Source organism: Centroberyx gerrardi, chromosome 7, assembly GCF_048128805.1.
Source record: "Centroberyx gerrardi isolate f3 chromosome 7, fCenGer3.hap1.cur.20231027, whole genome shotgun sequence".
NCBI classification, from domain to species: Eukaryota; Metazoa; Chordata; class Actinopteri; order Beryciformes; family Berycidae; genus Centroberyx; species Centroberyx gerrardi.
Window position 1 is genome coordinate 28285830 of NC_136003.1, and position 26287 is coordinate 28312116.

The 26287-nt window shown below is 45.8% G+C and overlaps 1 protein-coding gene across 2 annotated transcripts in view; it reads left to right on the forward strand.

The window, feature by feature from the left end:
- LOC139908241 (RNA binding protein fox-1 homolog 3-like) overlaps positions 1–16555 on the forward strand; it is a 104381-nt gene extending 87826 nt beyond the window's left edge. For both annotated transcript variants that reach the window (XM_078284496.1, XM_078284495.1), the window contains exons 5-12: positions 476–568; positions 1368–1428; positions 1526–1579; positions 7455–7587; positions 8708–8747; positions 11240–11298; positions 14213–14291; positions 16511–16555. In XM_078284496.1, coding sequence (XP_078140622.1) covers positions 476–568; positions 1368–1428; positions 1526–1579; positions 7455–7587; positions 8708–8747; positions 11240–11298; positions 14213–14291; positions 16511–16555 — 564 coding nt within the window. The remainder of the gene's footprint in view (positions 1–475; positions 569–1367; positions 1429–1525; positions 1580–7454; positions 7588–8707; positions 8748–11239; positions 11299–14212; positions 14292–16510) is intronic.
- Positions 16556–26287: the final 9732 nt, after the last annotated feature.

A 26287-nucleotide genomic window follows, 5' to 3' on the forward strand; every position in this document is an offset into this window, starting at 1 on the left:
CACCCTTCTTCCCCCTTTTGCATATCGTCCACATCTTCAAAGGAGGACTGTGTTGTTTGGGCGAGGGTGCCGCCGAAGAAATGTGGATAATTATGCGACTATTATGCCGGCTAACACAGTGTTATGCATCCATTGCTTCCTGACATTCACCCATGGCGCTGGTGTTATGCTGTTTAATTGGGTAAAGCAGGCAGGTTTGTTAGTGTTGTTGTGTGAGGTCATGTCACCATTATCCTCTTCTCCTTGGATCTCTCTGTTTGCTGTTTCCTGACGCCTCACTAACTGCCTCTAATTAATCTGGCTGCTTACAACTAGACTCTGCCGCCGCTACTGCTCACCTACTCCTGTCTTCTCACTTCTCTTTCCCTTCTCTCCTCCCTTCCCCTTTCTCTTTTGTGTGTGTGTGTGTGTGTGTGTGTGTGTCCATCCTTACCTACTTCTTCCTCTCTACCGGTGGCTAACGTGGCTCTCTCAGGGCTTTGGGTTTGTAACTTTCGAAACAAGCACAGATGCCGATCGTGCACGGGAGAAACTAAACGGTACAATCGTAGAGGGACGCAAAATAGAGGTGCTTTCCTTTTTTCCCTCTTTTTCCTCCTTTTTCTTGCCTGCTGCCGAACTCCTTCTCAACACCCCCGCTCTCACCTATAGACCCACGCATTAGCATGTGGCTGCAAGTGTGTGTGTGTGTGCAGATCTGCGTGTGTGTGTATGTGTGCGCCTGGATGCATGCATGCATAATGGTGCGTATAACATGTACTCAGTAGAACGTGGGATCCATACATGTCAACCTGGACGTGCCAGTTGTCCATCATTACCTGACAATGGAGAATGAATGCATGCTATCATCCCCTAGGAGCCTGTCAAATCTGAGAAGACCTGCATTCCCCTGTCACCATCGTTTAGTGTTGCCTGCTCTAATCCCGCTCTTGTTTACAATGAGCCAAGCCCCTACTCAGTCATTCTCATCAGGTCAATAGAAGAAAATCAAAGCACTGTCTGTGTTTTTCTTTTCGAATCCATTTGTTTATCCAACCAATTACTGGTTTTGGAGGTTGCTGGTTTTTTTTTGTTGTTTTTTTTCTTTCATATCCGTAGGTAATTGGTGCATGCTTTCCCCCACTTTACAGTAATTGAATCATCTGAAAGAAAATTGAAATGATGAATAAATTCATGTAAAGGTGATTCAAGGCCATTGTTTCCTCAATCTCGCCAAACGTGCTACAAACCTATTTACATAATCTCCGCTTTTTTTTTTTTTTTTTTTTTGTCTTTTCATTTCTTGCTGGTCTTTTGGCCCGACCAGGACAGTGCGTTCCGTGTGAAGTTCAGTAAACATCGGCTCTGTGTTTTGTTGGTTCGAACAGGTGAACAACGCGACAGCACGAGTGATGACAAACAAAAAAGTGGCCAACCCTTACACGAATGGCAAGTCCCTAAAAAAAAATATATCATAAAACCAATTTTGTCTGTTTTTTCAATTAATTCTAGTCTAAAACGTGTTGTGTTCTCTCTCCTTTACCAGGCTGGAAGCTGAATCCGGTGGTAGGAGCTGTCTATGGTCCTGAACTGTATGCCGGTAAGAGACCCAGCAGTATATATACAGTATATACTATAGCAGTACTCCAACAGTAGAAACTCTAAAGCTGCTCCCCTCTCCACCTGCCACCACATCCCACTCCTCCACACACACAACCACTATCAGACGGACCCAATCCGAATCTGACCCCCTGAATTCTACAATCAGGTTCATCCTGAACCCGCCGAACATGAAATTCCCCTCAAATCAAAGTGAATCTAACGGCGGGGCCCAGATAAGCAGTGGATGATCCAAGCCTCTCTGAGTGGCTGAGGGAGCCTGAGCCATTGTTTGTGCGGTGTGCAACTGTAAAGCTGAAAAAAAAAATGATTTCAAGAGCAGGCGCCCCTGCAACTGTTATCAGATTGTGGAGGCTGCTGCCGTGGATGGATTTGCCAAGTGCGCCAGATTGACTTTTACAGAGCTAACCGAATAAGGGAGATTGAGTGAGCGATATTGTTGGCACCTACCCTGTCGAAGGCCGCTATTCCTTCTGGTCTCAGTAATGGAGGAATGAGATGAGCTCAGTGGGGTTTTCCCTATCTCTCTCTGCCTCGACATGCCAGCTTTATTGCTGTATGTTATATGAACCCTTTGCATTTTAATGAGGGGGAAATGGTACTATTTCATTTGGAAGAAGTGCTGAGCACATCGCGCCACTTTAACGGCTTTCCTTTCTGCTCATTAGACTAAAATCTGTTCATTCCCCGGACAGCTTTACGGCGAACCTCTAAATAACTGTCCATGACAGAAAGCAGTCATCTATCATTTTTATTTCATCTCCAACCCCTCACCCCCCCCCTCCCTCCCTCCCTCCCTCCCTCCCACCTCCCCCCTCCCCCCACAGCTCCCTCGGTTCCGACATCTTCCCCTGATAATTATATACACACACACACACACACACACTTCCCTATGCACATACACACAAACATACACATTATGCCATGGTCAGACACATTTCGTGACAAATTAAAAATCTTGAAATCTTAAAATTCTCATCCAAATTAGCATACATTTCACAGACTTTCATACATATAAAACGCTAGCGCTTTTCCCCGTTTTAATTCGGACCAATGCATTCCAGCACACAGAAATAGATAACCTATGTAGAACACAGATACTAATAGATGTCCCCTCTTTCTTGCACACTTTCTCTCTCTGTTTCACACACACGCATACACACACACACACATACGCACGCACGCACACACACTTCCCAAATCATCTCATAAATCAGAGGGAGTGTGGTCCACCACTCCAGGCAGGGGAAGCAGGAGGGGTTGGGTGATTTATTGGCTGCTAATTTTTCAAGTCGTCTTGACATGGCGCTGGAGTTTGCCAAGCCTAAACGACAACATATGCTTGCCAGCTGGGAAGATGGGAAACATAAATAAGAGATACATTTTTGAAACAAAACCGCCCTAACGAGGAGCCAAAAGGGCGTTTTAGCTTGAAAAAAAAAACCAAACAAAAAAAATGCTGGACCACGCCTCTGACTGTGATATTTTTATGTTCCTCTCCTCCCAGAGAAAAAAAAAAAAAAATCAAGAATCAGGTGCGCGGGGTTCACGGATGTATTCTGAAATCATCATAGCTACAGTTAATATACTTTAGGTGGGAGTAAAATGGGATGTAAAGGCGATTAATCACTGTTTATCAGTCCTCATTTCTGTGCGGGAGATCAGTGAAATTGGGAGCCATAAATCCTGGCTCGGTGACAGCACACTCCGTCTCCATTCGTCCTGGCGCTACAGGTTTATTGTCCTCAAAACCCATTCAGGAGAATGACGGATGAGAGCCTCATGCCGGCTCCCCGCTCTTAACCTCTCGCAGGGTAGACTGGCTCCTCCTACTGATGGGGGGGGGTGAGGGGGTGAGGGGGGGGGGGGTTGTTAGGGTACAGGCGGGCGGCGCCAACCCCGGGCCCATGTCCTCTGCTGCCACCTGCAACCCAAACCTCCCCCGGAGCCCCGCTGGAGGGGGGCGGGGGGGCCGAGGAGGGGGGGTCGCGGTCCGGGGGAACGGGAGCAAGGTGATTGGGTTCCCAGTCAAATGGACGGATTGGCAGAAAAACATAGCAGTGGCAGAGATGATGGTTATGGTAGCTGGTAGCCTTCCACTAGCCGCGCTCACCTTTTTCACTCCGCTCCGGTTTCACATGAACATTTTGGTGGAACAAAACTCCATCAGAATCTATTCTGCACTACCTGACTTCATGTGAGCTCAGACTCTTTACACAGCACCAGACAGCCTGAGTGTCCTTTGAATGGTTTTATTTGCTATTTTCACATGAATAAACGCATGGCTATGTGTGTATGAATGAATCTGCGCATATATATATATATTTGCTCATATGTACAGTAGGTGGGTGTGTAGCTATGGGTATGAGTATATGCACTATATATATATGTGAGTATATGCACTATATATATGTGTGTGTGTGTATGTGTATGTTTGCATATATGCATATAAGTACATACACAACTTTTGATTAGTTTCAGTTTTTATTTTTTTCCCATGCATGTACGCATGTATGTGTATGTCTAAATGCCCATATGTAAATGGGTGTGTAACTATGAATATCTGCATACACATGTGTGTGCATGTATATGTGCATATATGCATATAAGTACATACACAACTTTTTTCAAATTAATTGAGTTTATTTTTTATTATTTTATGTTGCACATTTGTCCTGTTAATGAGTATTTGTTTTTTTCTCTTTAATTTTGTTTTTACTGCTTAATTTAAAAAAGAAAATGGCAACATATAGCAAATAAAAAAGAAAAAAAGTGTCTCAGTATGGAAATAAAAACTACATTGCAACATTATAAAAGAATGACGCAGTAAAGTATGAAAAAATTTGGGGGCAGATCTATATGTCATCTACTCAAGAACAGAATAAATATTGTATTGTTTAGTTCATCTTACCATAACTGAATTATTGCATTTCTAAATCTCACTGGCAAACTTATCTGGATCATCCCTTACAGTGGATGTTTTCAGCACCATGGAGAGCTACAATTTTGAAATCCTTTCATTTGGACAAGCTCATTTAGGCTAACAGAGAGAGAGAGAGACAGAGAGAGAGAGAGAGAGAGAGACAGACAGACAGAGAGAGAGAGACAGGGAGAGAGAGAGAGACCCCCTTCTCTCCTGCTAATTCCTAAGGAGACAGGAGATGAGTAGCTCTTCATTCACCAGTTCATATTTTCAGCGACTGAGGTGGGTTTTCTTGAGGACTGGTGAAAAGCTACCAGCTGTGTAAATGACAGAAAAGAAAGGCTAATTGCCATCTTAATATATGTAGACAGATCCTCTCATTGTTGGAGTGTACGTTAAGGGGATAATTAAGCTCCAGACTCTTGATTAGATTAAGCTGTTTTTGGTCCCCAGTGCTTGGATTAAGTGCTCATTGCCCGATGTATTTGAGCAGGAAGTATTAGAGAGATCAACCTTGTGGAAAATCAGGTCTTTCTTTATGGGGGCCGGTTACGACCCCATCATTGGCACAGAGCTGGATTACCTCGGGTCCAACCGGCTCTGCAGGTATTGAGCTTCTCTCAAGTTGACACATATGACATATGAGGTGCAGCGTGACCCCGCCGCCCTCCAGCGCATAACTCATATTTTCTCCAGCCCTCCTCCCGGAAAAGGTGTTTGACTTTGGTGGCTAGACCGGGTTTGTGCTCCCGTACACCGTGGCTGTTGTTGCTTTTCATGGGCTTACCAAGGTGTGACAGTGCCTTTGATTTATGGGTTATTATTGAAGCAGTGTAGCCTATCGCCAACTCATTACGAGTTTACGTTCACATACATCACCGCGTGCATATTGCATACAAATTCCCCCCCCCCCCAAAAAAAAAAAAAAATGGAAGGAACAGTGGACTTTCAGGGCCCAGAAATAGTAGCGATTTGTTAAGGAGGGAGGGGGGGAAAAACACCTCGGAAACTATCAAAGAGGATTGTTTTTGCCCTTTAGCAACTGAGCTCAGATGTCCACTGCTCCAAAAAAAGAGACTAATTTAAATGTCAAGGTCAGCATTATAAATCACTTGGGGGAAAGGGGGCACCCTGCGAGTCCAGGCAGTCTATTGCTACGTTGGCAGCAAACAAAGTGTCCTGCACCTCGGTGGGGGGGGGGTGGAGGGTGGGTGGTGGTGGTGGTGGGGGGGTGGGGGGATGTGGGCGTTACCTGGCCAAATGAGACGCAGAGTTTGAATATGTGTGCGGACCCACTAATGGAGCGTGCTGTTAATGGCAGAAGACATTAAACCTGGCTCTCTGTGTTTTTAAAAGCACCACTAATCTGTCTCCCTGTCAGCTTTATTGAAGCAGCGGGGCTAGGGTGTGCATCGTTCATTAGGGTGCTCACTGGTCTAGTCCACCTGCAGGGTTAACGCTACACACCACATACACAAGTAATGCCTGGCAGAAGCCCATACACCACTGAGTATATATACGAGCTACCATGGATCTTCATTGTAGTCTAGTTTAGCTGCGATTGCAAGGGACTGCCTGCCGGCTTCTTCGCGGCAGCGGGTTCATCTGAAACGCATTGGATACATGTTATTAACCTGTGTAAGGTCCCCCAGCCCCCCCCCAACCCCCTTTCCACACACACACACACACACACCCAAATACAGGACAGGAGCTTCACTGCACCCCGTCACACAGTGATCCCAGAGTGGAGAAATTGAAGTGGTCTGTGATGAATTCACCCAAAACATGTCATGGTAATGAATAAATCAAGAACTGGAGAGAAGAGAACATTTTTTTTATTTTGGGGAGGGTGGGGGGGGGTCGCTTTTTTGCTGGGGATGAAGAATAATAGGAGTGATGGGGGTAGCTGTGTTGTGATGGAGTGGGCGTCGGGGGGGGAGGGGGAGAGGGTAAAGAGCAGCGGGTGTAGGAGGTGTGGGGGAATTTCGATAGCTGGAGGAGAGGAGGCCGGTTTAATCATGACCAGAGAGAGACAGAGAGAGAGAAAGAGAGAGAGAAAGAGAGAGAGAAAGAGAGAGAGAAAGAGAGATCAGCGTGTTTGTATGCAGCGCCGCAACTCGTAATCAGACGGCGACTGGACTGATTGAAGGTTAAGTAGAGAGCTGAGGATCACATCGCCCGTCCTCTAATCGGCGACCGCGGACTTTTTTCGTCGCGCTGCCACACACCGACCCTTGCCACCCGCCCCGACCCCCGCTCCCCCTCCTCCCCTCCACCCCATCCTCCCCTCCACCCCATCCTCCCCCCCCGCCCATCCTCATTCACCGGTAGGAGGACGTGCGATTGGCTAAAGGTGGTCCCAGATGGGTTTTGAGACGGGGGGTCACGCCGGGGTTCGGGCCTCGGTTGTCCGGCCCATCTGCTCCGCTTCCCCCCTCGGGGAGGCGGTGAACATCCAGAAAGGCTGTTCGACCACCTTCACCTCCCACCTGTCTCCCGCCGACACCTAGAAACGCCCTCTACCTCTCTCCCGCTTCCTCTCCCCCCGCCGTCCCTCCCCCGTCGCTGCTAGCCCATTGTGTCTAAACTATGCAAAAGCCGTGGTGCGAAACTAGTGGTATTGCATCCATTACCTGCCTGTGCTTCAAGGCTGCCCCTCGCCAGGCATCAGGAAAGGATGCGTACAGCAAATGTGGATCCTTGCTGAGTACGGCACAAAGCAGCGAGCTGGGAAAGGGGAGAGTGCTCGATGAGGCGCACCTAGAAAAGATTAAATCTATTGTTTCCTTGTCTTCCCCATAATGCATTCTGTCATAGGGAAAGCAGTGCCACACGTCTCTCTCTAATGTATTCTGTCATAAGGTAAGCAATGCCAAGTCGAGGATGTTCTCTGAAAGTCATTTTCCTTTCTCTCGTGTGTTTCCTTCCATAGTAACAGGGTTTCCCTACCCTGCCACAGGGGCTACGGTGGCCTATAGGGGCGCCCACTTGCGAGGCCGGGGGCGGGCTGTGTACAACACGTTCCGCACAGCACCCCCCCCACCACCCATCCCAGCTTACGGAGCGTGAGTATCCGAGTCTAATCTCTACCCTGAATGGACGGCGACAATGAGCGATTCTCGCAGTGCCAGACATTTTAGTTCTGTGTTTATGTTGGCATATGTCGGTATCTGTGTGTGTGTGTGTGTGTGTGTTTGTGTGTCTGTGTCTATATGTATGAGGCACTCACTCCGCTGTGTGCACACGTGTGGGCGTGCACGCTTGAGTTTGTGCACACATATTTGTATTTGTGTCTCCATCTGTGTGCGTACGCTTAACTGTGTCTGCCTATCCTTACATTTGTGCGTTGTGCTGTTGACAAAGGAGGACCTAACAAAGCCGCAGGGAGAGCTACAGAGAGCTGAGATAGCGTATTACTGGGCAGATCTCACTGGACTGTGACCAGGGCCTATGCTGATCTCCTGGCTTTGTGCAGCCCTGCCTCACACTCGTCTCTTATCAGCAGTGGTCTGTGTGGCCGTGGGAGAGGTCTGACGGAGGCAGGCCAAGGGCCCGGTATAGCTGTCTATCTGTGATTAGATCGGGATCCGTCTCACTGCGGAGAGACTCGGTGCCGAAGCTGGGACTGGAAATCCCACGTCCCCTTCCTCCCCTCCCTCCCACTCTGGGGCCCTTTGCTACTGATGGCAGCTGGTTGATTTATATAGCGGAGTCACGTGACGGAGCTCCTTCGCTGCCTTCCTTTGTCCGCCCCTCCTCCCTCCCTTACCCCCCCCCCCACACACACACACACACACACACACACACACACACACACGCACACACACACACACACCACCACCACCACCACCGTCCCTCCTGACAACACTGCAGCAACTGGAAAGACAAACAATTTTACCAGAGCAGAAAATTGGACGGGGATTGTGAAATGGTTGCGCTTTTCCCCTTAATATGTCATTCATTATTTGTGGTGCGCCGAAGCCGCTAAGAGCTGACCCCATAGACTCACCCCGGCCCGCTTCCATCACTCCTCGTTTCCGCCATGCAAATATCCGCTTGACTTGGTCCCGGCTGAAATGGGGGGGGAAATATCGAAAACGTCAGGGGCCGAGACTCAATTCAAGAGACGGTGCGTACGCCAAATCGGCTAACACTTTTCTCCCGTTTCTCCCTCTCATTTCGCAGGGTGGTGTACCAAGATGGCTTCTATGGTGCAGAGATCTATGTAAGTACAGTTGGCTTTTCTCCTTGCGTGCTTAGATGAAACAGAAGTAAAGCAGACAAAAGCCCAGCCCTGGAGACGAAAACGTGATCTCTTCAGCCCCCAACGTTCTCCCAGCCTCGCTGCCAAGCCGGCGTCGATTAGGCCTCTGTCTGCCGTGCCAAGAAACCCGACAACAAAATTTAAAACCCCCTCAGCTCCTCCCTCCTCTCTCTCTCTCTCTCTCCTCTCCCCTACTCTCTCTCCCTTCCTATGATCTCAGACTTTGGCAAAGAGGCAGACCCCGGCTCAGTGTCCCGTGTCAAGTTAGGTCGTCTCTTCCTTTAAATTTGTCTGGGTTTTTGAGGTGGCTCGTCTCACACGGCCCTCCCCCTCCCGCTACCCCTTTCCTCCTCTTTCCTGTGTGTGTGTGTGTGTGTGTGTGTACACTCAAAAGGGTTTGGCTGGGATAGCCCTGCCTGCCCCAGGGGGCTTGTGCGGGGCCTGAGTGGGGCCGGTTCCTCCCAGCCATCACCGTGCGGGAGATAAGAGGAGCGGCAGCAGATAAAGGGATTAGCCATCCCTCTGGAGCTGTCCATGCAGACAGGGTCACATCAGGGGCTGGCCCCGCTGCACGCTGCCCTTGACAGAGAAAAGCATGGCCGCTGTGGAGATAATGCTGAAATTACCACACTGCCCCACTTTGACATCAGTCCAAACGTTAGGGGGGGGGGATGTAATTTGTCCCTTTGAATCTGCCGGGGCTTTTTTTTCTTTTTCCTCCACCGCCGTCTGCTGAGATAGCGAGATGACAGTGGGCACAGCAGCGATGGCAGTTGCCTCTCACTTTCACCCCGTCTGCATACAAACAGACGGCCGGCGTCTGGGAACAAAACGCTGAACCCCGGTGATATATGACTTATACACCGGCCCTTATGATAGGACTGTATTTCACTGGCTTTTACTGTAGCGACACCCACTGCCACAGAGGAGACCGAGGCCGGGCTGTAAGTGATATTGTTTGTCTCCCACGCTCGTCCAGCCACCTCCAGCTTCGCCCCGCGTCCCGGCGTCCCTTGACCGAGGCTCGGCCGGGTTGGCCCATCGCTCAACCCGTCAGGCCGTCCCCTGGTGCTTTACTGCCATTAGTTTTGGCACTGGTCACTGCACTGCTTCAGACTGGCTGAGTGCGCCTGAAGGTCTCCGGTGACCAGGAGGAAGCAGTCCCTCAGCCCTCTCTGTCCTCCACAATCATTCAGTGGACGCCGGCGTGCTGTCAAAGCCGCGGCCGGCTCATGTCCCGCACTCTGCTGCTGGAGCGTCTGTTTGGAGGAGCGGACGACATGCTAACACACTGTAAGAGAGGGGGAGAAGGCGTTCATATACATGCACATATACAGCAGAGGAGGTTCACACAGATGTACACTGCATACATTGCATGTGCTGATGCATATGCATGCATGCACATACATGTAGAAGCACACACGAGCGCGCGCACACATGCACAAACACACACACTCGGCACGACAAAATAACAAATGTGCTGTACTGTTGTGTGCAGGATTTGACAATGTGGGAGAGTGATTTATTGGTCCATGTTTGTTCAGGCTGTTGCTGTAATCAGCACAGTCCCAAGGCATGGCCATCCCACAGGAAGTCATCTGCCTCGTGCGCTGTGACTTCCTGTCCCCGTGGAAAACGACGAGGGGAAAGGAGGGGGGGGGGGGGGGAGGGGGGGGTTCAAACGCTGCGGCCCCTGACCTGATTTACGTGCAGCCGCGGCCGCGGACGTCGACGTCGCTTCTCCGCACTGTTCTCCGTTGGACATCTTCCCCCTTTTGAGTTTAAAAATAAATGAAAACATGCATTATTAAAAGCCACCTATCTACCGTATGGACGCAGATGGGCACACACTCCACTGGCACTAATAGAAAAACAGTAGGAGAACAGCTTCATTTTTCAAAGAGAGTAATAGCAGCACTCCGCAATGAGGTCTTTAATTCCTTTCCCACTCTGGCAAATGAATACAGCGGTCCTGACTCCCCAATGGTCCAACCGTCTTCTGCCTTCTTACTTCATTTGCGAGCCAGGGGGGTCGTGTAAAGAAAAAAAACGGCTCTTCAATAATGTAGCAGGAGAGCGTTCTCAATCTGAAAATGGGCTGAATTTGGGCAGTTGGCTCACGTGGCTCCCGTGTGGCGCTGCTGGGATGAGCCTCCAGCTTGACAATGACCAGCTCCCCCCAATATCCAGTCTCTCAGCACATCATTCATTCCCCCGCTGCCACTACCTGCCTCCAATACTCCATATATCAAACAGCGCCCTCTGGCTGTCTGCAAGGCATCCTGCAGCTGGGGAATCCGTGGGGATGGTCACAATATTGTGCGTTGACATTTAAGTAGTAAGGGAATAGTCTGTATTGTTGTTTCCTTGTTCCTCTAATACCTAACCTTTCTCAATGAAGCACGGGACAAGTTGTGCTTGATCATTGATTAACACTGTGATATTTTCCACAGGGTGGCTATGCAGCATACAGATATGCCCAGCCCACCACCACCGCTGCCTACAGTGACAGGTGAGAATCCTCCTCATGCAAACTTAATCAGTTTAATAAGTGGGCTGCTGCTGACAGACTGAAATTAATCTTATTGTACGCTTGTAAGGCCATTGAATGAATATAGTGTAGCATAGCTCAATAATAGCTGGTCTTAAAGGTCATTAATTACAAATAAGTATCACAAATCAATATGGAAATCATTATGTAATCACATCTAAACTCAGTGGTCTTCAAGAAAAAATCCACCCTAAAACACTTAGACACTGTTAAAATAACAGCTATTGATAATGTATCTTGCATTTCTGGGTCCCTCGTATTTTTCCCATGGAAAAGTGGCCAAATGTAAACAATGTGATGTCATGTTGAGATATGTCCAGCATCTACATTGGAGTTTGATAGCAGAAACTGTTTTAGCTGTTCACTATTTTGCACCAATGTTCAACAATCATACAGGGAGAAATCCATTGTGGAAGAGGCAGAGAGACCAATTTCTCCACTGACAGTAGCCTCAATAGACCAGAATGCAATGCAGTAAGGGGCGTGGCCACAATCATAGACACGCCCCAAATGTTCTAGTTGGCTAGCTGTATTTATATCCCCATACACACACCTTTAATTGAAAGCAACAATTTGACGCCCTTCTCTGGGGGTTGTTGAAAGGCATTCTGGGAAATGTAGGAAATCAACTAACTGAAGTAGAAGCAGACGAGGCAGGTTGAGGGAAAGTGTTTACACCAAAAAAGTAAATTACAACACTTCATCACAAAATAACTGCTAGATTGCACTGAAGATCAGACTGATGATACACAACAGTGGAAGAGAATCAGAGGGTGTTTTCCTTTAAATAATCGCAGTGTATTCTTAAAAAAAAAAAAAAAAAAGCAACAGATCCACGGTCCAAACATAGATGGGGCCTGGATTTGATAAATGAAGTTCACCTCACCAACATTTTCAAAATATATAGAGTCTCTTTCTCAGGTTTCTGCCCCCCCCCCTCTCCAATTATCTTGTCCATTAGCCACCGCCTGGCTCCAAGCTAAAGAACACAAAAAACTAACCTTGTTGGACAAGATGAAAAAAGAAGAAGCGATATATCCCATGACTCTGTGCCTGTGATGGGAGAGTGGGTATATCAGTGGTATTTATGAATGGCCCCGGGTCTGTGGAAGGGAGGCAGGGGGAATGAGAGAGAGGGAGAGAGAGAGAGAGAGAGAGAGATGGACAGGCAGGGACTCTATCACTTCTGAGTGATGCCATTCTGGTTCAGGTGTGCTCCGTTTGAGGAGGCTTCGCTGATTCATTCGGCCCCTGAAAGCCGTTGTCAGCCGGGATGTGGGCTGGTTTGGGAATCTAATCTGGGAAGGATTGAGCATGTCACTTGTGATAACGTACACCCTGCCTGAGAGCCTGAAGATCATATCGATAATGTAAGATTTATCAGGCCTCGCCGCGGCTCGAATTATGAGCAGCCGTGCTCGGCGAGAGCAGAAATTGGACAGGAGCTTTTTCCTCTGGGAGTGATTTAATTCCTGTTTCTCTTGCCTATATTTTTCCCTGAGATTTAATGTAATTCGCTCCCGAGTTGTTTGTTTTGCTTTTGTTTTGCCTCCCTTGTCTGTTTGTTTCCTTTTTGAATAAGCGGTCATGCCCATTGGATCAATAGGGGTTTGTTGGTATTGTCTCAGCAATACCTTATCAGACTTAACCGTCGAGCAATCAGCCAATCATGAAAAGAGGTCACCGGGATCGTCGAAGGCTTGTGAAACCCCTGTAAAATATGAAACATTCATTATCTGAAAAGCCCACAGCGCTCACTGGCCTGCATCACAAAGCCGTGTGAGTGGCCAAACACATCGCACCATTCGTACCAGTAGAGTCTGATTTATCCTGTGAGGAACCAGTCGCGTCGTAGCGGCCCTGCCAGCTTCCAATCAGCTCTGCCGAGGCGCTGTGACATTGCACAGGGTGGTTTGACCTGGCGGTTGTCAGCAGTGCCACTCTGGTGAGAGCCATTTTGTAGATATATTAGCCTTAGAGGGCCTGTGGGGTTCGGTGCTCACTGAAGATAAGAGGACCATGGAGAGTTTCCCTGACCATCTCGTGGCACTGGCCTCCTCCCCAAGGAGCCGAGACAGCCTTTCTGATTTCACGTCCTGCGCACTGACCTTGGGTGCTGCCGGACTTAAATGGGACGAGCCATATTTAGATCTTATATAACTCAGTGTAGCTCATGCGAAAGGCATGCATGCTGTACATCTTGTTGTCTCCTTTAGGAAAATTTCTCCCTCTCTCCACTTGGTTTTTATTCCTGGTTGATTTGGTGCCCTCAGTCCTTGGCTGGGTGTGCCTTATCTGCTCCGTGCAGACCCTCATTTGCAAGCGAGCATTGAAAAAAAAAAGAAAAAAAGAAAGTAAATAGAGGAATATGTGAAGTCGAATAAATAAATAAATAAGGCAGACACATCTTGTCCTGTCTCAGAAGGAAATTGGAAGGATTAGTTCCAAACCAGCAACAATGAAAAGACAGGGGCGTGAGCCCACTGTGCAGCTTGGGTAAACAAGAACAGGGTGAGAGACCAAGACCGAGCCCTCCAGCTCCCACTCTCTCTCCGTCGCTCTCTCTGTCTTTCTTCCTCTCCGTCTCTGTCTTTCTCTCTCATTCTCTCTCCGTGCTCATTACCTATTCCTTCCACCTAATCAAGATGACAATGAAAAGACAAGTATAATTCACCAACCTTTGAACTCCCCTTTTTGAACCACCTTGTATAATGTAGAAAGCCCAGGAGGGAGAGGAGGGAAATAATTGATTGTGTTAGAGACTTGAAAGAGTTGACTTCAGGGGTTGAGCATTAAACAAGCATGCATAAATGTTTCTTCTCTCCTCGTCAATGATAGATCAATGACCGTGTTCTCTGTGCCTCCTCTTGTGCAGCTATGGCAGAGTCTATGCAACAGCAGACCCCTACCACCACACAATTGGCCCCGCCGCCACGTACAGTGTGGGTACTATGGTAAGTCCCTGAGGCTGTCACCTGTTGTATCCGCACCCTGTCTGCAACATTAAGACACGAGCCGGCAGACGCACAACTCGCACTCCAAAATAAAGACCAGAGATTCCCGTGGTCACTGGTTTTTATTTTATCTTTGTCATGCTATCTGGCACAACCTAGTGGAGCTGAGCAGTACTGTTTACCCCGGCATGTGGAAATTGGCTCAGACATTCAGTGCAACAAACTTATGTTGTGTTTTGCCACGCGAGCTCACCTCATGCAGTATTGATTGGACACAGGTTCCTCCTGAAGTGAGAGTGAGCGATCACTGCAACGTGTTTTACACAAACTTTGCATCTTACGTAACGACTACATTTCCAAGCTTTCTGTTCATTCTGCATCTCTCAACTCGCTACGGAGTTGGCTCATTTTTTTTCATTCAGCCAAACTTGAAGGGATGAAGTTGAATCGTTAATGTCTGTTTTTAGCTAGCTTTTGCAGCTACTGTAACATCAAAGATGAAAAAAATTATAATAAATAAAAGAGCATCTTTTTGAAACAGAGAGAGAGTTTCTCTTTGGTTTGTTTTATGTTGAGGGAATGGGACTGGGCTCACAGACTTAATCTAAAGATTAAGGACCATTAAACGCATGCAGCAGTGTGCCGTGGGACATAAATGAGAGCGAGACGGAGGGAGGAAGTTGTCTCACCCTCCCCTCCTGCCCACAAGGTTGATCGGTGGAGTGCTCTCTGCCTGAGAAATGACTCAAATTTACCATTCCGGCATGCATGCGATTTTTCAACAACATAAAAAAAAAAGCGTACAGTTCCCCGGTGCAGCTGCTAGCTAAAAGCTTTCATTAATTAAGACATTTCTTTTTTTTCCTCTTCATTTACTTAATTAAAAAAAAAATTGTGCTTGAACGTTTTTTATTCTTTCTTCTTTTTCCTCCGAATTTCCTTCCATTTCTCTGACGCTACAGCCGCCCCCCTTTTATGAACATAAGACAGGATTCGGCCCCTAAAAATGTTCAGAGCTCATGCGGTGTGTGTTGGGAGCTGAGGGGGGGCTGACGGAGGCTCCAGAGGGTGCAGAGGGTGTGTGTGCTGGTGCGGCGGGAGAGTCTGGTGGTGAACAAACGGTGTGGAGATCTGCTGTGCCGAGGCCCACATCAAATAGACTCATGAGCTAAGGAGAAAGACCGGTTTGGTTCCTAATTCTTTAATCATATTTGATCAATAGTTCCGCAGCAGAGAGGAGCCATTTTTACATTTAAAAGCCATACAATAATTAGTTCCTCAGAGGTTGTATGAAATTCTCTTTGCTCACTTCCAGCATACAGATATGATTCATATGGATTAAAGTTTTGTTCAAGCAAGAGGGTTCCCCCAAATTAGGAGGAATTAGCCTTTGAAGACATACAGCGGGAGTTTGTCCGAATTGCTAATAGCAGCAGAGCCGCTGCAACATCAGATGAGGGAGTTCATGTGTGCGTGTGTGTGTGCATGTGCAGGTGTGCATGCATAGGCCTACATGCATGCTTTATGTGTGTGTTTGCCCCAGATATCCTGAGCATGGTGCTGAATCTAGGGACTAATATCCCGTGGTGGCTCGCCCCTCCAGAAAGGTGCGGCACCTCCGTTGGACTTGAAAAGAAATTATGATTAAACCCCTTTGAACTTATTTTGCTTTGGTTGAATCTCTGCCATTGTTACAGCCTGAAAAGCCTTTTCCTCGAGGAATGTTTTTCCACAGTGAAAAGCATGAACCGAGCGCAATATTTTCCAATTTATTGCTTAATGTAATTAATTCAAGAAAATGCATAAGGGCAGGTCCCACGTTTCTGTGCTTTTGTCAAGGCAAAGCGAGAATACTGATATCTTGGAACTACTTTTTTTTTTTTTGCTGCTATGGTTAAAAGAAAAAGCTAAATTTACTTTCCATCAGCTTCACTGATTCCTGCTTTCACTACCAAGCTCCAAATCCACCAGTCCCTCCACAGCTCTTGCTGACCCTGTTCCTGACACACACTCACGGTGTATGCAAGTAGCGGATCGATTGAACAAAACAAATTATCGGCTTAAATATCCCTACCTAATTATTATTTTCACTATCATTCCCTCGTGAATACCCTTATAAACGACCATATGGAAAAAGGAAGGAAATTTGTGGAGAAAAAGAAACCAACTAAGCTGTCACCTGAATACTGATTGGTACTTTTTCATCTTTGATGTTGCAGGCTAGCCTATACAGAGGAGGGTACAGTCGCTTCACTCCCTACTAAAAGAAAGAAAAAAAGAGAGAAAGACAGAGACATTACCCCAACAAACAAACAAACAAACAAAAAAAAAAAAAACAATCTAAAAAAACACAAAACAAGCGAACACCCGGTCCTTGGTGGAGAGCTAAATCAAACTAAAAGCTTCCAGGTCCCATGCTGAGCCCCCGCCCCCCCCTCCACCCCCCCATCCCCCCCGACTCCCTCTCAAGCCGATATTTCTACAACAACCTTTTTGATGTCATCATTGGTCTGCTCTTGTTTTGTATTCATTTTGTGCTTTCGGTTTTCTTTTGGAAAGTTTTTATGCACATGTGCATTATCTCGACTGCTGTATATGGGTGCTGTGTCACCATAACCAATGTGAGCCTACTGCAGCACGCATGATGCATGCTCAGAGGTGTGTGTATGCAGCCGCTGTCATCTGACTAAGAATATACTGGGGCATTCCACTATATACATATACATACCTGACAGACTGGAGGTGTGCCGGGTATTATCAGGTTCACACTGACCACAGAGCAGATGCCGCTAACTCGCATATTTTTTTACCTCCAGCTTCCACTTCCACACACAAACCTCGAGAGCCCAATTCAAACTTTGACCAACATGCCCCGGTGATTCTTAGCTCACAAGACGGCACTGCTCTGATTGCTTTTATTTTATGTTTTTTTTTTTTTTTATATATAAACGTTGGAGTGTCCTACTGTTGTGCACTGGCAGTGGAGCCTTACGAGCTACAGTATGTGGTGTGACAGCATGCAGAGTAAAGGGCCACGGAGGTCAGATTTCTGTTTTTGGACTCACACTACTCACATCCTCACTAATACAACATGGCAGGTATACTGTAGTAAACGGCGCCCTGTAATAACTCGCTGACTCACACACAGTAACGACACATCAGTGAGGTGATAGGTGGGTGAGCGTCACTGGTCTCCTTTTTTTCTTTTTTTTTTCTTTTTAGGATTGCACAAAATGTCTTACCTCAGGATAAGCTAACTGAAACTTAGAGCAAATCTACAGACTACAATACACTGCTGTTCACTTTCAGCAGGCAGGATGTTTTATTTCCAACACGACCAGCAGGTTTACAACACCGCTTTCTAGCAGAGTTGATTTTGTCTAAGCAGAAACCCCAAGAGCAGATGAGAAAACAGGACTGTACTGTTGTTCTTTATTAAAGCTACTGTATTAAATATATATATATATACATACAAATACTGTATAACACATTTTACACTATATACACACACACAAAACATACGACAAGTACAGTAACATATTATATAAAAACCACCCAGGAGTTACTGTATGAGACACATTGTAAATGTGTACAGAGCGCAGCAGTACTCGCCTCTTAGTTGACACACAGTCGTTGCATTGGCTTACAATACAACCTTGTGCTAAGAGAGGTGGAGTGAAAAGAAAATCTCTGTCCAGCTACTGTAAGCTGTCAAGATTTCAATGCAATTATGGAAATACAACTCAAGCGACATAGCTATTGCCAATATTTAATTTCTATATATTCACAAAAAGTGTTTGTGCTCTCGAAATCTGTTTGTTGCACTTTATTTTTGTTTTGTTTTTTTTAAATCATTTCCAAGATGTAACATATTTATAAAAGTAACATATACAACTAGCTATGTTTAGTCAAGATGGTGAAATGATAAAGAGTAATGGTGTATATATATATAAAAAAAAAAAAAGAATAACCCATTATCACTTGAGTCCAAGAAAATCTTTATGTGGGTAAACAAACGTTGTTCTTCCTTTTATATGCTAGTATGTAGAGACCATTGGGGGTTTTTATATGAGTAAAAACAAACTTTGAATATTATTTTTACCGTTTTCAAAGGGGAGAACCGGTGTGTGCATTTGTAGGAGTTCCTTGTACGAACTCTGCAGCAGAGTACGTGTGTGGGTGTTCAGCTAGTGACCACAAATAGTAAGCTACAATGGAATGAAATAGATGATTTTTTTGTTGTTTTTTGAATGTGTGTGCCTATGTATATGCATCTAGTGTGTGTGTGTGTGTCAGTGTGTCTGAGGGAGGAGAGAGAGAGAGAGAGAGAGAGAGAGAAAGAGGGAGTGAATGCAGTTTGCTAATATGCTGTAGTTTGCAGTAAGCCGACAGTTTTAGATGACTTCACTCCCTGTCCGATGTAATAACATCACCGTAGCTTAACTCTATAGGGCGCTCTGAGCTCAGATAGCACTCGAACAAGGCAGTGGAAATGAAAAATGAACAAGGACACATTATGGAGATGTACCCCTTTTCTTTCCTCATTTCAATTAATGCAAGTATTAAAGGATTACACCGGCTTTTTTGGGGAGTTTGGCCCATTGGTCTCCTTACCCAGGATCTGATGAGAGGATTGGCACTAAAATCATCTCTGCGTCTCCAGCTCTGTCCGGTGCGCATGCTAACGCTTTAGCATACTGTCTGGTAAGTAATCGTAGGCAGCTAGCATTATCCTGAAAGTGAGAAAATGAGAACTTGAAGCAGCTCTAAGGGTTTAGGGGATTGGTAAAACAGACAAAAATCAGACAAAAAGAATGTACTTTCAATGGCGGAAGATCTCTCTTCCAACACGATTTTCTTGTTGTGTTTACACTGGAAATTAGTGGGAGTTGTTTGCGCTGTTGATTAGTAATGGACTTAATGATAAAAACAGAGATTTTGTTTTCAGAAGTTATGAGTCTACAGGCTATAGAGTAAAAACCAATACAAACATTGGGTTTCTAAAAGGTTTCTTCATACTTTGGATAATGCTAATCACCAACAACTACTTAACATGCAGTACTGTATGCTAAAGCGTTAGCATGCGCACCGGACAGAGCTAACTACCAGAGACACACACAGATGATTTTGGTACCAATCCTCTCATCAGATATTGGGTAAGGAGACCAATGGGCCAAACTCCCCAAAAAAGTCGGTGCAGTCCTTTAAAGTCCGAGTGTCTTCACAGGCACTTGCCATCTCCTTTATTGTCCTTCTAAATCCCAAGTCCTTCCCAAAAATAGCAGGCAGATACAGTTTTTTTTGTGTATATCGAAAGACTTGATCAACTGTTCAACTTAAATGGTGACAGAAACTGGATCGGAACCAAACGGAGAGGAAGAAATGGAGATTAAGAGGAGATGGAGATTGTTTTAGTGACAGCACCTTTTGACTTTGGGTGTTTCTTTATGAGAGTAGTAAATTGAAATAGTAAACTATTCCAATAAATATGTCCAAGGAGAAGATCCAGCTCTACCATGAGGCTCCATAGTGGATTTAAAGAATCATGCATTTAACGTGTAGTGTCCTCCTATGTAAAGTAGTGTAAACCATGTTATTACAGGGATGGGTTTGAGTATTGTCATCTAGAATTGTTCCTATGAATCTGCACGGGTTTGTCCACCGTTTACAAAAAAAAAAAAGAGTTAAAGTTAGCATTGTTAAACTGTTTCTGTGTCAGCTTATCAAGGCTTAAATGTTATAGACATGACGTGTAAATAGCTACAGTAGTCAATATTGTAGAGGTCTGAAACGTTTTATTATGCTTACAGTAAGTCAAAAGTAATGAAAATGTGAATTTATAATACAAACGCTTTGATATTTTTTTGGTTTGTTTAGTTTTGTTATATTTCATATCCAGCTTAATATGCAACCAGACCTCTATTTGATCAACAAATTTGCTAGTACTTATTATTAGCAGTATTTAGGGATATTTACATATCAGCGGAAAATACTCTTTATCCATCATTTATATTTACTACTGTATTCACTAAGCCCTGATAAGCTGGCGGGTGCATTTATTAATCCATCCAAAAAGATTTGTACAAAAAGAGAACCAAGCAAAAAAGTTACAGTTCCTGTAAATACATTTAAATGTATATACACACTATATCGCAATTCTCTGAGTAACTGTTTTATATGTATTCCTATATGAAGTGGGGTTATCTGTGTATTTTCAATTCAGCTGAACTTGTTCTTGAATTGTATGTAATTTCTATAATGAGAATATATTGTCTGAAAGGTGTAAAGTAATTTGCTTTCTGATTAATTTCATAGGTAAAGTATACTATTATGGCTTTTTTTTCTTCCTTTTATTCATGAATTACTTTTGTTGTCAGTATATGTGACATATCTAAGTAACCTCTGATTGTTTTGAGTGTCAGAATAAAGCAGTTATAAGAACATTATGTCTGCCTTCAGAGATGGATGCATGGCGTTGCTGTTGACAAATTCAGTCTTTGTCAAATCTGATCATGTCCTTAGATTTTTGAAGAGGATGAATGGTATTAATAGGTAAAAAAATTAGACGTATTTTTGCAAAGTACCACAGAAAGAGGCAGTGAAATGTGAGTCTATACTCTGAGCACAGACAGTAACACTTAAACTAAGCCTCTCCTGGATCCTTCATGTCCGTGGGTGATTAATATATTTGTGTCTACAGCCCCTCCGATTCTAGGGCCGCCTGTCAGTGAGGACTATATGTAGCTGCGGCGCTATTGTGCTCCCTCCCTGCTGAGCTATAAGACTGCATGGGGATATTTTGGTATGGAGGGTCCCCAGCGAGCGCTCAGTAAATCTGAGCTAGTGATAGATAGGATGGATCGAGGTGGTGGTTGGTGCTCGGGCCGGTTCCTCCATTGATGGGAGACAGAGAGGGAGAGGGAGAGGGAGAGGGAGAGGGGGGGGATGGAGGCTGATATTAGCATGCCACTCGTTCATCTGTTTGTCTCTCTGGAGGGGGAGGGGGAGGAGGGGGAGGGGGGGGGGAGGAGTGGTAACGCACTACAAAGCCGTTTCGAAATTAAAGCCTCGTCTTTTTTTTTTCTTTTTTTTTTTGGTCTGAAGCTCGGCGGAGCTGCCGGAGATCTCTCTGAATTAGCGAGCGACTGTCATGACGAGGGTCCCGGGACGCTCGCTTCTCTCCTCCCTTCTCTCCAGTGGCTGCCCTCGACACCGCCCACCCCACCCCCTCCCGCCCGCACCCCCCCACTTCCTCTATCCATTCCCATTACAGTTGGCCTCAGTTGGAGAGACTTTTCACTTTGCACTGCCAAACTGACAATCTCCACTTGTATGATTACAGCACACTCTGATCTTTTTTCTTTTTCTTTTTTTTCTTTTTTTTTTTTTCCAGCGGAGAGAAGTAGCGCTAGTTTTGGCGAGCGTTAAGGTCTTTGCTCCCGCTTCTTTAATGCTACATGATAAGAATGGCATGAAAAGTGAATGAAGCCGTTTTCTTTTTCCTCTCAAAGCTTCCCTTTCCGTTGAGCTCTTGAAGCATGGTTTCCAATCGGCTGTTTTGACTCCGTCGGTGTGTCTTAACCTCACATTGTGTACTTTTCTTGCTCTTATGGGAAGAGATTTCGGGGCGGGAGGACTTTGATGAAAAGCGCCGTGTTGTATATTCTTCCATACATTATCTCATATGTTTACTTGTATTTTCTTTCAAAGAATAATTTCCTAGCCTATACTTTTTGTAACAAGATCCTCCTACTCCTAAAAACTTGTTCAGAGAGAAATAAACAAAACTAGCTGCACGGAGCTCCAGCACCTGCTCCATACTGACTGTTCATAGCCTCTCTCATTATGTATGCCTATCAGAAACATGACATTCTGCATATTTACCCGTCTCCCCACTTTTCTCCCCTGTTTCCAGTAAATACAAAAGGAAGAGCTGTACTCAGTATTGATGGACATCACAGATGAAAACAACGAGGAGAGGAGAACTAGCTTTAAGAAAATAACATAAGAAGAAGACGAGAAGGAGTCCCTCTACTGAGGCTGGCGAGGGAAGACGGGAGGCGTACAAAGTGGCGCCGCGGCGGCGGTGTCAAACCAGCCACAAGCTTGACAGACGGAGTGAGTCAGTTTCCACCAGGGACCACCTTTTTGCCGGGTAGAAAAAGAGCGAGAGAGAATGAAAAGTGTCCCGTTATTATAAAACATTTTATTTTTCTATACTTTTGTGATTTACAATGGTAAAAAGTGTGTATAAAACAGTATATATGTACAAATATGTTTTTATGTTTTTTGGTAAGGGAGATGAACAGTTGGCCCTCGATGCTGATTCTGTGGTATGCAGGAAGGAGAGGGAGGAAAAATCCCCCTCCTCTCTCTATGGCACACTGCTCCTGTCAGTGACAGACTATAGGAGGTCGTAAAAACAATAGGCCTGCGTATACATATACAGTGCAGTATGTAGAACGGTGGCAGGGAGAGGCGCTCGCTGTGCTGTACCTCCTGCGGGTGGAGTCAAAGGTCTCTAAGGTTCACTTCCTGGTCTCACTGGTCCGCCTTCTTCCTTCCGACCTTCCTACCCTCCTACCTTGGGCTGGTGACGTCGCTCCTCCTTCCTTGCTGCAGTGCCGCTGGCCAGCTTCCTATTGGCAGTCGCCACTGTTAGCAGCGTCCCCCGTGGATACTGTCATGATGTCACTTCCTCCTGACAGCGCCGTTGGGCGTCCCCACCCTCCCCCGATGGGCAGCGTCACCGGTTTACAACGTTGGGGAGCGGGGGGGTGAGCCACGGTGGGACGGTGAGACGGTACAAACCGACCCTCCCCGGTCTGCCCCTCTCCACGCCCCAGCAGAGGTCAATGACTGAGGACAAGATAGAGAAAATGGCGCAGAAGTCCCTGACTTTACTCACCTGCCAGGCTCCAAGCCCAAGCCTTTGTGTCACTCTGCACCGACGGACAAACTATCCCACCCAGTGCGCAGACCAACATGACACGGTGCATATAACTACCAAGGATGCACGTTTCCACCGAAGAGAATAACTCATCAACGTCCATGTAACAAATTGAATTATAATCGAATAATCCCATTGTAATACATCAGCAGGTGCATAACCAAAACACAAGCCTGAGGCATATAGACTATGTCGCTAGATAAAACATTATAGAAATACAGTAGTGCCCATCCAATGGTAATAAGGAACGAGGGCTGAAATATGTCAACTACAATGTTTTTTTTTGTCAATGTATTCTGAGAATATTTATTTGTGTGATTTTTCGCAGCACTGAAAACTTTTAAAGAGGAAAAAACTTTTTAATTTGGTGAAGCAAAACCTTAATTTATATCAGGAGAGTCACTGTAAACATGTGTTTAAAACAAGAATGTTGGTTCAGTTCTTTGAATGTACTTTAATGTCTAGGGTGTCCAATAAGTATGTATTCTTTTTCTGTATATAAATATATATACATATCTATTATATGGGCTGTGGTGATGTCAGGGAGTAGAGGGGGTGGGCAAGAAAGCCTTGTCTTTGGCCCCCAAACATAGATATCAGACCCCCTCCAACTAAATATATCCCTGATATATACTGTAACATGTGATCATGTGTTATATGATTGAAAGTGTGATGGTGATAGTGTGAACTGATCTCCCCCAACCCCTTACCACACAAACACAAACACACCCTGTTCAGAGAATCACAGATAAATGCACACACACAGACACACACACACACACACACACACACACACACAATACACACAAACACCGTTTCCCAACCAACATATTTTTTGCCCCATCAAATGCAATACATCATATCCTACTGTTTGCCAACAGATAGAGAGTACTTCAGAAAAAGAATCACAACTGCATTGGCCCTGCAGTGATCTTGGCTCTTCATTGGAGTTGGGAAGGCTTGCTAATTAGAGCAAGGTGTTCTGGATGTCAGATAAAAAGTTTATGAATATTGATTTTTCTTACTTGAACCAAAGTATGATTTGAACACAGTCTCTGTGCTCTTTGATCAGGAGACAGCGGGACTCAGTGATGGCGGCGGAGCCCGGATGTGTATTGACGTGACCTAGATTTCATTCGCTCGTCATTGCCGAGGAAGAGCTCGCTCTTCTGCTAATATAATCAGCCCCGCTGATGAAGCCCCGCTCATAGCTTCTGCACAGCTACAGTTTGCAAACCGGTGTTCCAGCAGCTCTCGTACTGACCCTGGTGGGCGTTTTATTGCATATTGGAAATAACCTGCTGGCCCTGAGAAGAAACTTTTATCAGAGGCCAGCAGGTTTGGGTGAAGCACAACTTTGTCTGAGAGTTCAGGGTACGCTACTTAGTCGGTAGTTGTTTACTGTGAATAGTTCCATCAGGGTAACACTAGGTTGACCAAGGTTAGGTGAAACAGTGGAAAGCTCCTCCGACAAACACACTGAGTATGTTTACATGCACACCAGCGCCCCGATTACTGGGAGGAATCAGCTTAAGGCGATATTTTGATAACAACGTTTACATGGGTTGAAGTAACGCGATTTCTCTCATAACCCGGTTCACGTGGATTCACTGTCACTGCTCTACAGAAGCCGAGAGCGGCCTTGGTTGCTCATAAAATTCATTATCATTAAATAACAAAAAAAAAAAGGTTTTCTCAAGATCACGACTTAAGTAGATTAAATGAACGCATTGATCAACTGTGATCTCTCCTCCTGACATTGCCAGTTCTACTTCAGACTTTCTACACATCGGCAACACGATCAGGCTCACTAGGCTCAGCAAAACCATTCATTTTGTTATCTCAAGACAACGAGATAATTAAGTTGCGATCCCGAGGTAACGGAATGGGAAACCGCGGCCGCTGTCGGCTCCCGTACTGAAGTACAACACACTGAAGAAGCCGAAAGAAATCTGACGAAGGTGTTTACAAGCCCCGATAAATTGAAAGAGTAGAAATCTTAAGTGTGAACCGGGTTATGCTTCTGATTCCTGACCATACCGTGATGAAGGTTATCAGATAAATGCATTTACGTGGTAATTTCAATAGTCAAAGTATTGCCTTAATCGGATTTAATCTAAACCTTAATCAAATTATTAGCGTGCATGTAAAGCTACTCACTGACTTCTTCTACAAACTACAGTGTGTACTGTTTATATTCTGTACAGTATTCTCACTTTACAGCTCTTGATTAACTTCGTCTTATTTCAGGTTTAATGACTTGTTCTGAATCAGGGCTCATACCCAGCGACCTCTGTTCATCTGCAGACAGCTGCTCCTGTGTTACAGACGATATCTATATCATGCCAGCTTACTGTTGTGAAGTCTAACTGGGTGAAGTCGGTCATGTGCTCTCTCCCATGCAGCCGATCATAAGCGGGCTTAGCGTATGCGTAGTGTTGTTTATGAGAGCAACACGATGCATCTGGCTTACTTACAGCACTACAGACTTACAGTAGGTCAGAAAAGAGAGACTTAATAGCAGATTGGGGTTTTAGTCCTGCAAACGTTTCTCGAAAGGCGGAGCTGCTGTGGAGGCAGGAATGATCTCGTCGGTTGAGTGCCGGTTAGCTCCGCACCCCTTGCCTCTTTGGCTCCGCCCACTGAGGTTTTACCCAACCAATGAGATTGTCTCTGCCTCCGGAGCAGCTCTGCACTCTGAGTGATGTTTGTAGAGCTAAAACTCCAATCTGCACCTGGACAGCGGGGAGGAGGCGGGGTTTCAAGTGAACCCCGCCCCCCCTCCAACCCCCCATGTTGGCCTTCAGTGTATTGAACTGGTCCTGATCTTCCTGAGTCCTGAGCACAACTGCTTGATCTGTGACACTAGCAGGATGTCCCTTTGAGAGAGTCCCCCTCCCCCCGACCCCTCCCCGACCCCAACATACCCCAACCCCACCCCACCCATCCACCCTCCCAACTTCCATCCCCTTCTACTGTGTGAGTCGACCGGCCCCTTTTGTATTCCTGGTGTACTGTACATAATGACCCGGACCCCCCCTCCCCC